This window comes from Ovis canadensis, chromosome 23, assembly GCF_042477335.2.
Source record: "Ovis canadensis isolate MfBH-ARS-UI-01 breed Bighorn chromosome 23, ARS-UI_OviCan_v2, whole genome shotgun sequence".
Taxonomy (NCBI): Eukaryota; Metazoa; Chordata; class Mammalia; order Artiodactyla; family Bovidae; genus Ovis; species Ovis canadensis.
The window spans coordinates 34,689,874-34,707,680 of record NC_091267.1 but is presented as its reverse complement, the minus strand read 5'-3'; the positions used below and the strand labels follow the sequence as shown (position 1 = coordinate 34,707,680).

General features: G+C 35.8%; 1 protein-coding gene across 3 annotated transcripts in view; it reads right to left on the bottom strand.

The window, feature by feature from the left end:
• The window catches only part of RPRD1A (regulation of nuclear pre-mRNA domain containing 1A), a 68,080-nt gene that overhangs the window by 24,324 nt on the left and 25,949 nt on the right, over positions 1-17,807 (bottom strand). For 2 of the 3 annotated variants that reach the window (XM_069568703.1, XM_069568704.1), the window contains exons 2-6: positions 15,166-15,295; positions 12,248-12,354; positions 12,071-12,168; positions 9,596-9,722; positions 9,312-9,487 (exon numbers count right to left, since the gene is read on the bottom strand). In XM_069568703.1, coding sequence (XP_069424804.1) covers positions 9,312-9,487; positions 9,596-9,722; positions 12,071-12,168; positions 12,248-12,354; positions 15,166-15,295 — 638 coding nt within the window. Of the gene's footprint in view, positions 1-5,306; positions 7,997-9,311; positions 9,488-9,595; positions 9,723-12,070; positions 12,169-12,247; positions 12,355-15,165; positions 15,296-17,807 lie in introns of those variants that run through there. The other variant, XM_069568705.1, reaches the window with a different exon arrangement.

Below are 17,807 nucleotides of genomic sequence, written 5' to 3'. Positions count from 1 at the left end.
GAAACAAACGTTGACAAGGGATGTGGAGAAAGGGGAGCTCTGTGCATTGTTGGTAGGATGCAAAATAGTTGTGGCCATTATAGATGGGATAGTATGGTAATTTCTCAGAATAATGGAAAACAGAATTACCACACGATTCAGCAATCCCACTCCCGGGTATATACCCAGGAGATGTGAAATCAGGGACTCAAAGAGATATTTGCTATGAACCCATGTTCACAGCAGCATTATTCACAATAGCTAAAAGGCAGAAGCTACTACAGTGTTCACTGATAGACAATTGGTGGTCCAGTGGTTGAGACCACCTGCCAATGCAGGGGACATAGGTTCAATCCCTGGTCTGGGAAGATCCCACACACTGCGAGACAACTAATTCTGTGCACAACTACTGAAGTTCATGTGCCCTAGAGCCTGTGCTCTGCAACAAGAGAAGCCACTGCAATGACAAGCCCCACTCACTGCAACTAGAAAAAGCCCTCAAGCAGCAATGAACACTCAGCACAGACAAAATTAAAAAAAAAAAAAAAAAAAATTCTGGCCTATAACATGGAAGAACCTAGAGAATATTATGCTAAGTGAATGAAAGTGAAAGTGGTAGTTGTTCAGTCGTGTCCGACTCTGTGCGAACCCATGAACTGGAGCCTGGCAGCCTCTCTGCCCATGGGATCCTCCAGGCAAGAATACTGGGGTGGGTTGCCATGCCCTTCTCTAGGGGATCTTCCCACCCCAGGGATTAAACCTGAGTCTCCTGCACTGCAGGAGAATTCTTTTACCATCTAAGGCACCTGGGAAGCCCCTGCCGTCAAAAAGACAAATATTGCATGGTTACTCTTATATTATATATCCAGCATAGACTTACTCATAGAGTCAGTTTGTCAGGGGTGGTAGGGAATGGGGAGTTGATTAATGGGTATAGTTTCAGTTCTGCTACATGAAAACAATTCTGCAGGCTGGCTACAAAAGAACATGAATATACTGAACAGTACTGAACTGCACACTTTTAAAAATGGTTAAGATGTCAACTGTATATTTATCTTACAATTTTTTTAAGTGTAAAAGAAAAAAAAAAACTATACCATGACTTTAACTGCTCCCAGAATTTGTCCCACTTAAGATTTTTCTGGGTATTATGCAATTTAAAGGATCTGGCAGTAGGGCAAAAGCAAAAAAAAACAAAAATTATGTAAAATAATGGCTTTTGGTATTTATTGCCAACTGTCTTTCACAAAGAATGAGTGATACATGAATTTACATCAACAGTGTAAGAGACCCACTCCCATCTTCCCTTGCCATTGCACAGGATGCCATTTCCTTTCCTTAAACTTGTAGCTAACATGAGCATGAAAATCATATCATTTTACTACTTTTTCATTTTCCCCCTACTTCTAAGAATTTATGAAACCATGATTACAGATAAGCATATTCTTAAACTGGAAAAAATAAACGCTAAACAGCAGGCAGCTGGCTATAGAAATACTTCTTTAAAACAGAATATGATCTAGATATTAAAATGAGAATCTCTGTAATCACAGGAAAATGTTTACAGTACACGTGTAAAAAGGGCAATGTATAAAAATGTCATACGTGCTAATACAATGACTGACCCCATCTTCCAAATCTTGTCAAGGGTTATTTCAGGAGGAATGAGACTTTCGGTGATATAAACTATGAGAAGCATGTATTACTCATAAAATCTTTTTTTAAAGAACTAATATTTATTGACCCCTCAAGCTAGTTCTCTAGTTTAATATCCTTTTACTCAATGTCAGAATCATTCCCACCACGGTTTTCAATCTCATTTATCACTGATTCCTCTTACTCTTCTGATCCAATTAACAAATTATGGTGATTCAATTGTTCCCCTCACCTGCCCATCCCTTTATTTTCTCACTGCTATCATCAACTATGGTTTAGGCCTTCATTACCCATAATATAAAATTTCCAGTAAAGTCCTATCTGGTCTCCCTATCGCAAATCTCTTGCCATTCTAATCCACTTGGCAACTGCAACCGGGTTTCCAAACACTGCCAATGCTACAAGTCCTCTCTGGCCTCTGGGCTGTTATAACCAACCATCTGCTCAGCCAGCCATTCAGTGCCGTCACAATTTGATTCCAACCTACTTTTCAATCTCATCTCACTCCTAATTCTCAGCTGCTACAGTAACAACCAATAATTGTAGCAGCTGTCAGTTGTTGAGCACTTTACTACACACAGGGTGCTAACTGCTTTATATGTATAAATTCCATAATCACAATGCTTCTCCTGAAGGGTATTACTAGTATGAGTTCTATTCCACAAAGGAGTTAACAAGCAGAGGCGCAAATAGAGTTTAATTCCTCTTTTTACCTAAGTGAACGTAGACGAGGACTGATTTCATTGGTAGCTACAGTTCTTCCACCAGGTAGCACTGTGATGCTTATAAATTCAGCCCTTATGGATTGCTGAGTATTACTGCTCGTTATTCATGTTTTCTAATCTATCATTAAAGTGTTATTCTACTAAAGACAAAAAGTAAACACGTAAAATAATTTTAAAATTCCAAAACGGTCTTTCATTTTTTGTTCAAAATTCTCAGCTGCAGTTCTAGAATCCAGTCCTTTAACACAAAATCCCTTTTTGAAAAAGTACTGGGCTTATACTAATATGACTTAAAAATTAACTTATTTTCTGCTGAATATAATTTTCTTCAAAAACCTCAAGTATCTTTAATCATTTTATCAAAGCATCATTCTGATTTAATTACAAAAGAAATCACAAATTTAAAATACAAAGATTACTTATTTCTTGCAAACTACATTCGTACTAGCATTCATTCAAGAGAAGGTGATGGCACCCCACTCCAGTACTCTTGCCTGGAAAATCCCATGGACAGAGGAGCCTGGTAGGCTGCGGTCCATGGGGTCGCGAAGAGTCAGACACGACTGAGAGACTTCCCTTTTATTTTTCACTTTCATGCATTGGAGAAGGAAATGGCAACCCACTCCAGCGCTCTTGCCTGGAGAATCCCAGGGACGGGGGAGCCTGGTGGGCTGCCGTCTATGGGGTCGCACAGAGTCGGACACGACTGAAGCGACTTAGCAGCAGCAGCAGCATTCATTCATCATTTGATGGCCAACTATCATTTTACTCACTCAACAGAAACACCTACCTACTAGGAGAAAAACTATTGCTCCAAACCCTTAAGATACAGCAATAAACATGAAAAATAAAGTTCTTCCTCTCTTGGTACTCACATTCCAGTCAGGTACAGATATAAGTATATAATAAGGTTTTAAATTTCAAACAGTGGTTTAAGTTCCACAGAGAAAAAACAATATATCAGCAATGTAATCAGGAGAAGGGTAGGTGGAATTTTATGAGACAAGGGTTCTAAGGAGGTGATACAGGAATGAAGAAAAAGGAACCAAGTTCCCAGGTGGTGCTAGTGGTAAAGAATCCACCTGCCAATGCAGGTTAGACATGAGATGCAGGTTTGATCTCTTGACTGGGAAGACCCCCTGGAGGAGGGCATGGCAAGCCACTCCAGTCAGTATTCTTGCCTGGAGAATCCCATGAACGGAGGAGCCTAGCAGGCTGCAGTCCATAGTGTCGCACAGTCTGACACAACTGAAGCAACTTAGCACGGAAGTAAAGATTAGGAGACAGCATTGCAGCCACTTTGTTAGCAATTGGCAAAGCAAAAGCCCTGGTGTGAAAACTTGCTTCATCTGCTTAAATTGATGCCTCTGAGACGGTTACAAGATGAAGTTAACAGAGACTCGAGACTAGTCATCTCACAGGCCATGTATGGCGTCTAAGATCCAAAAGTGTAATAGGAAGCATTGGAAAGTTTTACACAGGGGTCTGATGAGATCTGTTTTCCTCTTAAAAGACCAATCTAGCTCCTGTGATGCAGAGAGTTAACAGAGGGCGCAGGAACCTCAGCTGTTAAAACAATAGAGGCAACAGACATCAGTGTGGTCTGGCAGGAGTTATGAAACATATATTATTACTTCTATTTAATTAGACACAAAAGGTCTTCCATTTACATAACAAACTGAACTCCACTTCCTCCCCAAAAGTCACTAAAATAATAAAACAAGCTATCAAGGCAGAAGCCCACCACGAAAAAGAAGGAACCACAGTATACAGATGTCCTGGAAGTTTTAGAAAAGAGAAAAAAATGAAACAAGGGATAATGACCAAGGGTAATGTAATTCATCCTGAGGAATTCTGGACGTTCTGAGGACTCTGAGGCACCAAGCTCCTTGAAATGTAATGGTGGGCCTTGTTTTGACAATGAAGACCAAATACGTACATCTTTCCATCAATCTGTTAAAACTCATCTCATAGAGCCAACAGATGAGGGATAAGAAACAAAGCCAAAGACCTGCTTCTGAAGATACGAGTCACACAGATAAGAATGAGGCCCTGCTCTGAACAAAGACGTCCTATGTTAGCTACTGAGCAAATGTGAACCATTTTGTCTAGAGAAAAGCCATGGCCCAGAAGAGAAGACCTATACAGATTAACGATTATTTGAGGATCATCAAAGGCAATGACCTAATATGATCTTACTGAAAGTCTTTAACATGAATGAGCAAGTTCATCTTTAGGAATTTATCACAAGAGGTGAGTAGGGAGTTAATAAAAGAGATGTTTACTTTCCCTGAAAGTCCAGTGGCTGGGACTCAGTGCTTTCATTGCTGAGGGCCTGGGTTCAATCCCTGGTCAGGGAACTAAGATCCCACAGGCCTTCCAGTATGGCCAGAAAAAAAAATGTCCACTGCAATACTGTTTATAGTATCAAACAAATGGAAACAATTAGTCATAAAGAACAGAAATATCCATACATTAAAAAAGAAAATAGTCACATGATAAGATGCATATATCACATGAAAAGGGTAACACAAAATACATGGACCCAATACATACGGCTAATAAGCCTTTGCTTATGTAGCTTTTTTCCCATGATGAAAACAGCTTACTGGAGTAGTTATCAAAAATAATTAAAAGATTACATAATCCTTGAAAAATGGACATATTAACCATAACAAAGTTTTAAACTTAATGATATTTTGATCTCAAAAAATAATCTAATTAAGACACTAGTAACATTTGCTTCTTTAAAAAAAATTCATATAGCTCCATCTTATTAATTTTAAATTTAAATGAAATCAGTATGATTTCAATGGAAAGACAAAGTATAAAGAAATAACTAAAGATTCCATAAGCAGTTCTCCATACTCTTACTAATATGCCCTTGAATGATACTTGTAATTTGATAAATCAGTAAATAACAATCAAAAAGCTACATGCAAACACTTTTAGCATTTTAAAATGTTTAATTCTGCATCTTCAGTGCTATATATTTAAAATATTCTTATTTCCTATATTGAGAGATATACGTGTTTCTAATCACTAAATGTTTCATGCAAAACAAAATTTACCTTTATGCACTTTTTAAAAATGGAAATTAAACTTTTTGGAAAGCAAAAAATTTTATAAAAGCAAGCACTCTTGAAAACGCCAAGTAAATTAAGAAATGTCTACTTAGGAAGATGTCATTTAAAATATTAATTATAAATAGAGGCAAATACAAATAAGATAGTAAGAGGGAAGAAGAATTCATAAGCACAATAATCATTAGAAAAAATTAGACAAAAATAACAAAAAGTAATAAAAAACAAAAATCTACCACGTAATTAAATATGTGTAAAACAAACAGGCCAGCAGGATAGAAAAATGACTACATTCACAAATATACATGTATACAGAAATAAATATGATCAAAATTATACTTTACAATATAGCAAAATAGACTAACATTAAATGACTAATCATTAATCAATGACAAGGGGACATTTACTATCACTTTCAAATAGTTATATCCCTATATCATATATATCATGAACAAAAAGTCCTATAGGATAAAATTATTAGGGAAAAAAACTACAGAAAACTTGTATAGTATTTTTATAGTTATGAAAATTGAGAAGGCAATCCTAACTATATCCAAAAAGCCTAGAATTTATAAAGGCAAAGACAATTTGTCATTGAACCATATACCTAGAACCAAAGTTAAAGAGATACAGGAAATCAGCAGAAATGAAGTGGCTAACAAATATTTTAAAATGACCAACCTAAGCAAACAAAAAAAATATTTTTAACCTATAAAATATACAAAAATTTTTAATATTTTTATGTGTTTCATTTTTAAAGTTTTTATTGAATTTGTTGCAATATTTTTTCTGTTTTCTGTTTTGGTTTTTTGGCCAGGAGGCATGTGAGATCCTAAGTTTCCTAAATCTTAACCACTGGACCATCTGATTTTGTACCAGATATACAAAAATTTTAAAGATCACTGACTTCAGTACTGGATGATGTTGTGCAGGAAAAGATGCACTCATACTTCAAGGAGTTGAAAAAAGCAAAATCAACATTTAACCAGTCATTCTTGACCTAGCTATTCTATTCTACTTCTGAGACTCAATCCTATAGATATATACTAGCACTACTAAACAAACCTGCATTAACAGGATGTCCTCTGTAATACTAGCTGTAATGCACAAAACTAATAAAAGCACCTCAACGGGTACAATCTGACACCATAAGGGAAAGACTTAAACAAACAAACAATAGTCATACCATGAATATTATTCCCTCATTTTAAAAAATTAGGTAAATCTGAATATACTGATAAAGGACTGCAAAGGATAAACACTATCCTCTCTGACAGCTTTCCCACCCTGACTTCTAAAACTTGGAACTGTGATTTGATTTCTCCTTTTAAGAGCCATCAAACCATGATTTCCAGTTTTCTATGGAAGTCTACCAATTTAAAACTGATCAATGTTGCATGAGGTAAATACGTACTTCATAAAAGCCTATTTTTTTAAATACCATCTGTATCATGAAAAGTCACCTGCTTTAATAACCAGCTATAGTTACAAGTTTAAAAAACGATTCATAATTTCCAAAAAATTTTTTAAACACTTCATGTTTTCATTCATTACAAATGTTTTAATACTGGCTTCCTTAAGAAATATGAAACAGCCATTATATCCCCTCTTCTTCTTAAGAGCAATTACGGACATGTCAATACCTGGTCAATCACACTTAATGTTCAAGGATGCCTGACAAGTAAAAACTATGTGATGCTGATATGGTCTAAATCCTGACCACTCAGTCTCAACTTCAAAGGGATGCCATCTATTTGGCGCAAAACATGTCTAAAAAACTCAAATTATTTTCACATCTTCTGAAAACAGAATCACCTAGTTATAAATGATATTTACAAAGAGTGCTACGAAACAACTTCCTAGTTTATTAGAAATCTAAATATTTTTTACTTCTAAGAAACATCTGACATAGTTTAGGTGGTTTATGATAACAAAAATCTAGTTATTCTAAAACACAACAAAAAAGTTCCTAGAACACCTTATTTTGAGAAAAGTGACTACCAGCTGCTGCTATAATCTTACACTGATGCAAAAACTGGAAGCAAAATTTTCATTTTGGAGGCAGATTGCTTGGGTTCTAAACAAGTCACTACCTCTTTACAACCTTAAACAAATTATTTAATCTCCTTCCATTTCCTCTATTTATAAAATTCGTATGTTTCCTGCTACACAGGATTAAATTAGTTGATATGCGTGAAGCGCTTAGAATAGTACCTGACATATGGTAAATTTCACTGCCATTATCATCATCAGCCTCACTACCTGTAACTGTCATGAAATCTGCCTTCCTGGAAGACACTGGGATAAGAGGGGGTTAGGCTGGATGGTATCTGATCATTTTTCTATACATTTCAAACATAAACGCTATTTTTGTAACCAGTGATATATAACCAGTTTAAGTGGGAAAGCAGTATGAAGTGGAATAATGAGGTTTCAGTCTTCAGTTTTCAAAAACATGAGACAATTCAGGCTTTGGAGTTTGATATTTATTTTTAGCAGGAAGAATATGCTAAGGTTGATGACATCATTAGAAGATACGCCCATGTCCAATACCTGCAACAGAAGCTCAACAGAAGTTAAAGAAAGCATACCAAGGACTAGAGACAAACATTACATGGCATTACTTACCCTTAATTCTGCTAACAGTAAAACAAGTAACAGTGTGTTTAAGACTGAGGTTCCATCACAAGATCAAAAACCAGTAAGTTAATTATCAAACTTATTTTTTAGAAAATTCTGTTATATGTAAAACTGGGCAACCTCTCTAAAGGTGAGCAAAATGCCAACAACTATGCTTTGAGTGTGTATGTGTGAGCAGAGGAGGGGAGGACTGAAAGGGGTAATGCTACACAGTGCTGACAATACGGGGTGGGAGAGCTCTGATGCTGGTACTTAGTCAACTGCATTCACAGGTAGCAATGGTAATCATCTTTGGCACAGTCAGGGACTGCTGAAACAAGAACTAAACTCTAATAAATAGAAGCAACTTAACAGATGCAGCATCATAACATACCTAGAAATTTAAAGAGGACTATCTTAAAAAAGGGATCCAGACTTTAGAAATTCTATGTATTATTAGAAAAAGAAATTACTATAGCAGCAAACAATTTTAACAAGAACTAATCAAATTAAAGATTCTGTTAAATAAAATGAAGTCTGGTTCATTCCCTACCCCTGACAATGGCTACTCTGCTCAAAGGAAATTTGAGTTTCTTCTTTTAACCCCTGTAGCTCCAGACTTCTTGTCAACAGTATCAATCATCATTCAATTTAAAGAAGCAATAACCTTCTACTTAAGGGGGTGTCCAACCCAAGAGTGGAGTAGAAATATGTTAAAATTCAAGAATGGAATAATGAAGTAACCTGACAACTACCTTCCTAAGCAAAACTGATAAACTGCTCAGGGACAGGGAAACTGGGAACCAGTATACCCGTAACAAAAAGTCTTTATTTCTTAATTGTATACCCAAAAGACTGCATGTACTCAGAACAGGAATTAAGTCCAACCATAATTTACTGTAGCTAAGACAAGACTTTATACTAACTGCTATTTTCCCATTATTTTTGTTATTGAGGATAAGGGTTTAAACGCATAAGATGAATTACTGTTACTGGAATTTCACATGAGTAATTTAAAAACACAACCAATTTTTACTCATTCGAAATCTCTAAATTTTCTTAGGCAGACTGAGTTGGTTCAAGTAAAAAACCAATTAATGTAGCTTAATTGGAGTAGCTTACCTGGGCCATTGTCTAAAGGGCTCTATGTTCAAAAAGTGCAAAACGTGCAGGAATATTAAGCTATTTTAAGGTTCCTACCAAAAATAAATTTAATAAACAAGCACTAAATAAGGAAAAGGTTACGCACTTCCAATTTATGCTCTTTCTCTGCAAGGGCTTCCTTTTGACAACGAAGAAAATCTGCTAACATTCGAGTGAGCTGCTTCCTATCATCTATTTCAGCCGCCAATCTGCCGTTGTAGTCTGCCAGCAACATACAAGCATCCTCTACCATTTTAGAAAGTCTTTCTCCAGACTCTTTATCTAAGAAAAGCACAGGATAACACAAGTATTACACAACAAAAACAATGCCATATGCTGTTTCCTTACCCTGTCCCCCTGAAAAGTTCAGATCAGACTTGCTCTTCTTACCTGTTATTTTATCTAGAAGGGACACTTCTTGAACTTCAACAGGCAAAGAAGCTATCCTTTGATGAACTGCTGCATCACCAGAAGCTGCATTTTCTAGATCTTGCAATGCTCTAACGAGATCTAGAGTCTAAAAAGTTAGACAACTTTAGAACCAAAAGTAGTGAAGCTTAAACAAATATAAAAGACCTAAAATTCATTCATATTCCTTAATCTGACTATTCGACTATTAAAATGATGTGATTCATTTGTAAGCCAAATATATACAGTGGTAAGGGGTCGCAAAGAGTCGGACACGACTGAGCAACTGATCTGAACTGAACTGAAGACGGAAGGCAGGCTATAACTTCAACCTGGAGAATACAAGTTTTATGAATGACATATTCATTGTAGAATCATTATACTAATATATAAGAAGAATTTCTAGTATTAAATTAGATATTGGGGGGTAGAAAACATAAATCATCATCTATCATAACACAGAAGAGCCCCCCAAATTCCATCTCCCAATGAAGTAATTAAAGCATAAGAGAAATGTACTTTTGGAATATGTATGTTCACATATGATACCTTCAATTATTCTATGGTTTGTTACTAAGATCATTAAAATGTTACAAAGTTCCATATATCTGGTGACTTATATTTATATAATGCTTAATCAGCATTTTAACATCAATATTTTCATTGCACTGTTTTCATACCAGCTATAATTAGGAGGGATGGGCAAGTATTTGCTGATAATTTCATAATTCATAACATCCCTAAATTATTCCAAAGAAAACTGAGTAAATTTTCTTTTTCCTAGTCTCCATTCCCATCCACATCTTTTTCACTTGTTTTCTTTTTTACATCTCTAAGCCTAGATTCTGGAACACTAAGAAATTACACACATACATGAAAAGTGTAGGATATTATTAACACTGTATATATTTAGATGACACTGCCAGCCAGTTTCGAATTTTTCTTTAAGCTATCCCCTTACAAAAAATGTTATTACTGGGGTCTAGCATATAGCAAATAATCAAAGATTAGAATGAATGGAACCTAGTTAGAAATATACTATCCCCAGTGTGCTTTTAATTCACTACTGTTTTTAAAATCCAAATATTACAAAAAAAAGTTATTTTGTTATATTTCACCACTACAATGAAAGTGAGCTTAACAGCAATGACATGACAAGGAAGCTTGTTTCTCATGATGCCCCAAATAACTTACATTATTATTATTTTTTAATCAGACTTAGAAAGTTCTAAAATTTTCTGGATTACTAACAAGAAACCTGGCTTTATGGTTTTGACAATGTATGCATGCTTTAATTACAAACTACTCTCATTACACCTTCACACTCCTACATGAAGAAAGCAAGCGGAAACAACCTCCTGACAGAGGAGAATGAAATGATTAGGTCCTATGAAGAGAAATCTTTGCCATTCTGAACCATTGAGAATTAAGCAACACAACTAACCAGAAAATGGTCATTATAAAGCCAAAAGCAATTGCACTGTATACAACAAGTGCTAGGGAGGAGTCACGTCAGAAACTCCTAGAAGTACAACTTAGGTTACTCTCTCATCAGGGAGAATAGGAAAGGGTCAGACCCTTTAATTAAAACTGGAGTAAAATACTGTTCTTGGAGTGAGTTTCAGTCCAGGTCTCCAAGTCCATGGAGCACTTAAGTTCTTATTACTCTACAGGATACTAATTCCTGCAAACCACATCTGCTTCCAGACAAAGCTCAGCAGGGACCACATTCTGGCTCACACACTGAGTTACGTTTCTGTACCATTTGTAGCCCATGAAGATATTTACCTTGTTTTAAGAGTATGGCTATGTCTTCATTTTCTCCTTTAAAATTCTATCTGTCCCTCCTATATGTTTGAAACATAGAAGGAGGAAGCTTTAAGACTCAATGCCCACATAATTAAGGTAAAAATGTCTTTTTGGAATCATCTGATGGTTAGAAAATGCTATACTGTACCAACCTGGGAGGACATGGAGTATTAAGATAATGATTCTAATTAATCTGTTTTTACCATGGAACTACATGGTTCCATATGGTTCCATAGAACTATATGAATACGTACTTGTTAACTCTAACATGCATTTTTACATGTTTAAAAGCGAAAATACTTAAAAAGATTGTTTATCTCTAGGCATGGAATTTTTTGCATACTTAAACAATATAATAGTCTACATTTTATTTAAAAAAAAACAAACTGTTGAAATGGTAGATATCTCACCAGATCTTATCATACCTGGCAATCAAATACTTTTTATGTGAAATAAAATTGCCTAATATACAACACACATTAAACATTAAGTGGTTAATCAGAAAATAAGACTTATTCACATAGCTTGTTTCCTATACCCAGAATTATAATAAGTCAATTTACAGAAATAAGACAGCAAAATTAGTAAAGCTTGGTGGCTACATGAAATACTAGAAATATAACTCTCTCAAGAGAGAAAAACTGCTACCTGTGGTGGTTCACTTGGAGATCCTAGAGAGGAACAGTTTTCATTCTCATCCACCTTTATCTGCTCATACGTTCGCTTCCTAGGCTTCTTGTCACCATCTGAGTTGAAAGAACATTTAACTTTTAATGAAAGAACACCTTTCAATGAAGAGATAATGATAAAAGATTATATACTTACACAGAGCTTGCTTAAGTTGTTCTAATACATCATTTTCATACACAGACCTTTCTTCCCAAATAGACAGCACTCTTCCAAGGTGCTTCTTACAACTTTCATCAGTTTCACTAAAGAGAAGATAAAAACATTAACAGTAAAATGCACAGTGCCATTGCAAAGATACTGGTGATTTTAAATACAATGGTTACCCACTCCCTGAAAAAAGCTGCCCAACTGTTCACTGGAATTTCACTATGTGACCAGCAGTTCAAGGGTGAAGTGACCAAGACAGACATACTCTCTGCTTCCCTTAAAGAACTTAAGAGACACACTAGTAAGCAAAAAACCACCAAAGAAGGATGACAGCGCTAGGACTGGTGACAAGGGGTCATCAAGAAAGTGCCTCTAGCCTCATGGGGGGCGGAACATAAAGCTAAGGAAGACTGCTAACAGGTGACTCTGAAGCTTATTTCACAGATATTTCCTGACCAATGTACGATCTCCGACACTGGAGATAAGATGGAGCTTTGTGGCAGCTGTTATTTGTAAGAGCCACAGAAGAGAACAGAGCGTTAGAGATGGGTTTCACAGAGACATGGCCCACTTCAAGAGAGATCAGGAAAGGTATGGGAGGAACAGTATTTGAAGAAATGATATGCTTATCTGGACACACAGAAGTGGGAAACAGCCTACTCCCAACACTTCCCACCACCTTCACCACTCCCGCTGCAGACTGAACCACCACGATCTCTTGCCTGGATTTCTGCAACAGCCTTTTCACTGGGTTCCCAGGCTCTACTCCTTCATCCTATTCTCTACTAATGTAAACCACTTCATACTGCTCTCAGTATGAAAGAACCACCAATTATACCAAGGATAAAAGCAAAGACTTTACCCTGGGCCACAAACTGGGCATGTTCTACTTCCTGGCTACCTCTTAGACCACATTTCCTAAATGCAAATCTTGCTGATCCTCAAATATGCCCAGCACATGGTATCTCCCTGTGTCTGCCTCGAGTTTTCTCTACCCAGGACCCTTTCCCGCTAGATAGTCAAATGGCCTGTTTTATCCCTCCCTTCAGTCTCTGCTCCCCCAAACTGTCAATCCTCACCTCATGAAATAACTGAGTGTCATCACACTCTCTAGCTCCTTCCCTGCTTTATGTTTCTTCGTAGTACTTATCTCTTTTTTTTTTGACATTTTTAGATATATTCAGTTGTATTATTCTGTTATCCACTGAAATTTAAGCTCCACTAGAACAGAACTTTATAGTTCATCCATTATGGTATCCTCACTGCCCAGCACAAAGTAGATGGCCAATAAATATTTTATGGAATTTTAGGAAGAGGCAATGAATTAAAAAAGCCCAAGCCAGAAAGAACTAAATAACTTAACCACATAACTTAACCACATAACCATAAGGTAACCAGTTAACTTAAACCACATAAACTATAGTGTGCATGGGGGAGGAGAGGGGTTGAGGAGGTGGAGAAATGTGAGCAGGAGTCTGAAGAAGTACACTGGGCCAGGGAGGAACACCTGAAGCTTTACTCAGCACTTCAGACCTGATCTCTAGAGAAACAAGAACCACTCAAAGACAGAAGACTGTTTAGTCAGTTCTACAGCTATGGCTACAGTTTCCTAGATGGATTAAACAATACTGGAGGCTACTGCAATTATACAGAAATGACATTATGGTAACTGGAATGACAGGAAGTCTAAGAACCAATAGAACTCTATGTACTATATGGGATACAGCGAGTCAAGGAGAAAGGACAGTGGATATATTATAAATCACGGTATCACAGAGAGTTCACAGTAACACCTAATTTCTCACAGGGGCATCAGGATAGATGAAGTTGCCATTCATTAAGAAAGTGAACCTAGAGAAGGAGCAAGTTTGACAGGGAGGAAGGATATTGTGAATTCAATTACATATTTAAGTCTCAGATGTGTGGAAGCATACAACTAGAAATCAATACGCAATTGGATATACCTACAAAACTGAAAGGAAAAACACTGCACTGGAGCAAAGATTATCAGCTTTTAGGGTGTGGATAATAACTAAACATATGAAATGTATGAAATCACCCAGAGGACTAGTAAAGAATATGACACCAGGAGGCCTTGGACTGAATTCTAAGAAACACCAGCACCTGAAAAGATGGTAATAGACAGTATCTAAATTGAAGGATAAATAATATTAATTTAAGAAAGCAACATACAGCAGTGTTTCACACTCTGTAATTCTTTTAAAAAATACATCTGCTGACTTCAGGGCATGTGGTGAGTATATTTTCATCCTTAAATCATTCATTCAACACAGATCATCATTCACCACTGAATTCTACAAATTAGACTGATGTAATTGCCTACCCCAATGTTTACAAAGTAATCTACCAAATATTTGCACATAATATTTGGAAATAAGCATTTTAAAAGCACAGACTTCTACCTTCAGAAATTTTCTATAGCAAAATTTTCAACAGGCTTGTGATTATTTTAAATATTCTGTATTATCAAAGCATTTAAAAATGTTGTGACATATACCCACACACCAGAAAACATTAAAATTATTATATGCAATATGACAGAAAGGGGTAAGTTTTTCCAGAAATATTAGTTGGAAGATTGATCATTATAAGCACACAAATTTTCAATTCAACACACTTATTAATTCTTAATAAACTTCATTTCAATATGGCAGTTGCTTTTGGTCACTTAAGAAACAGGTGAACTCCAAATGTCCACCTGAGCAAAACCTTTTCCTTCATACAAGTATTTAACATATTTATAAATGCCATCATTGGTAAGTCTTCTCAAATGAAAACTTCAAAGAAATACAGCTTATTTTTTTATTTTAATGTCTTAAGTTTTAGCAAAAGGACATATTAGACATTTATAACAGATTACCTAGTACCCAAAACAATGACCATACCTTGAAACATGCTTAAAAGCCTCCACTATAACGGGTGCAAAATCTTTTGTAAACTCTGGCCCCTTCCTTTTGCTGTTTTGAATGACATCATTAGCTAGGTAGAGAAAAGTAAGCTTCCTGTTCGGTTTGGCTGGAAAAAAAAAAAAATCTAATTAAAATACCCTCAACTTAACTGAGACAAACTTTCTCAATACCTGAAATTAAGTAGTTTGAGAACTACAACAAACTTACTAGCCTTTGTATATTAGGTTCAACCCTAGCTTCTCATTCTACTGCTAAATTCAGCAAAGCAAGTCAATATTCTTTAAAGGATAACTACTTTATTGTTTCTGAAGATCACTCACATGAGAGAAAAAAGAGAATTCATGAGGCAGAGGTAGCCAATAACATATTTCCTTACAGGTTTACTAAGTCATCTAAAGCACTTATCTTTGATGGGTAGTATTATCATTAGTTACAAATTTTTATACATGGAAATCATCACATCTGTGTAAAAATGTATTTCTGTGGCTATTCTGTACTAAATTTTATTAAAACTATTAAACACTACATAAAATACAGTGAAAAACCTCACTTAAAATAAGATGGTGATTGGTCATGTTATTAAAATGGTACCTTAAATCTTAACTGAATTTATGACTACTTTATTGACAATACATATATTCATTTAAACATCAATCATTAAGTTACCATGAAACAAAAGAGAACAAAATGTAAGACAGGTTGAAAGAGGCATTACTTCGATCAATTACAGATTTTTTCACTTACTAAATAAATATCTGTCAAGCTAACAGAGTGAATGTTAGAGAAACCAAGTGGACAAAGTTTAGATGTCCCCCTACTTTGGATTACATGGCCTTAAATAACTGATTCATCTCGACAAAAATACACCCCTACTCACAACATTCCGTGGGTACAATTATCCTCCTAAAAGAGCAGACAAGATTTCAATAATCTAACCAGAATACATTATTACTCATTAAATGTTAAGTGGCATAAAAGTACTGAACATGACTTAAAATTTATATATATATATATATGTGGAAAAATTAGTTGAACACAACCTTTTATACTATTTTCACAGTAGTATTTTACTAGAATTGGAATCATTCAAAGTTGTACAATTATATTCACAAACAGCATACTTTGTGACATTCACATTACACTGGTGTAAGGGCTTACTCTAAGGACTGATAATCCAGTGTACTATTCACGGGGACAGTTTATTGGATTTAAGGCAAATATTTGGGCAGACAGCATTTAGTCCTCAAGATACAAGTATTTAATTTAAAATTTAAGCCACTTTTGAGTTCACATTTTTCTTTTAGAGACTGTAAAATATTGAGTCACAACTGATCAGACCTTACAAACCTGTAGTGCCCATTGACTACATAACCTGGTTTGCCTGTCTAAAGTTGCAGTCTACCAATTACTGGGCTTTTGAAAGTTGCTGGCACAGAATGAAGATAAACGGAGAGATGGCAATAACAGAGACCAACTTCTGATTCTTCTGGCTCTTGTCTGGTCAGCTAAACCATAGAGGACAACTGATTAAGATACCAAGATCCTTTCTTGTGAAGATTATAACAGTAAATTTCCAGTATTCAACCATATCTTTAAAAAAAAACATCCTAACCTTTGCCCACAGAAAACCTCACACAAAGAAAAGGCCTTAATCTAAATATTAAAAGTATTAATCCAAGTATTTGCATTCTTGACATCAAAAAGAATTTAAATACTCAAATTTGTTCTTAGCACTTTATATATATATATATATATAACCTAATTTAATCCAAATAATGTAAGGTATCATTATTATTTGAATTTGGCAGTTCAAAAAGGTTATCTGCCCACAGTGAAATAGCCAGGAAGGGATCAGTCATGATTTGAATTCCACAAGTCCAACTGCAAAGGATTTCCTCTTAACATTAACAACTGGACTATGCCTCCTGTCATAAATGCAAGTGGGTATGACTTTTGAGAAGATTTAATAGCAGCTCAACCAAAATGTTTCAGAATGTTAACAGTATTATTCACAACAGCTAAAAGGTGAAATAATCCAAGTGTCTGTCAATAGATGAATGAATAAGCACAACATAGTATATAGATACAAATAGACTACTACTCAGTCTGAAAAAGAAAGAACATTCTGACACAAGCTACAATGCTCAGATGGTAAAGAATTCACCTGCAACGCGTGAGACCTGGGTTCCATCCCTGAGTTGGGACGATCCCCTGGAGGAGGGCATGGCAACCCACTCCAGTATTCTTGCCCGGAGAATCCCCATGGACAGTGGAGCCTGGTGGGCTACCATCCATGGGGTCGCAAAGAGTCAGACACGACTGAGCAACTAAGCACACACAGAGGACGTTATGTTAAGTAAACAAGCCTGCCACAAAAAGACATACACCGTATGACTGCATTCGTAACAGGTACCTAGAATAGTCAAATTCATAGACAAAGTAGAACGGTGGCTGTCAGGGGCTAAGAAGAAGGAGATACGGAGAATTACTGTTTAATGGCGACAGACTTGCACTTTCATAACAGGAAAAGAGTTCTAGAGATGTATGTTAGTGACAGTTGCACAACAGCATAAATATACTTAATACCACTAAAACTTCACACTTAAAAATGATTAAAG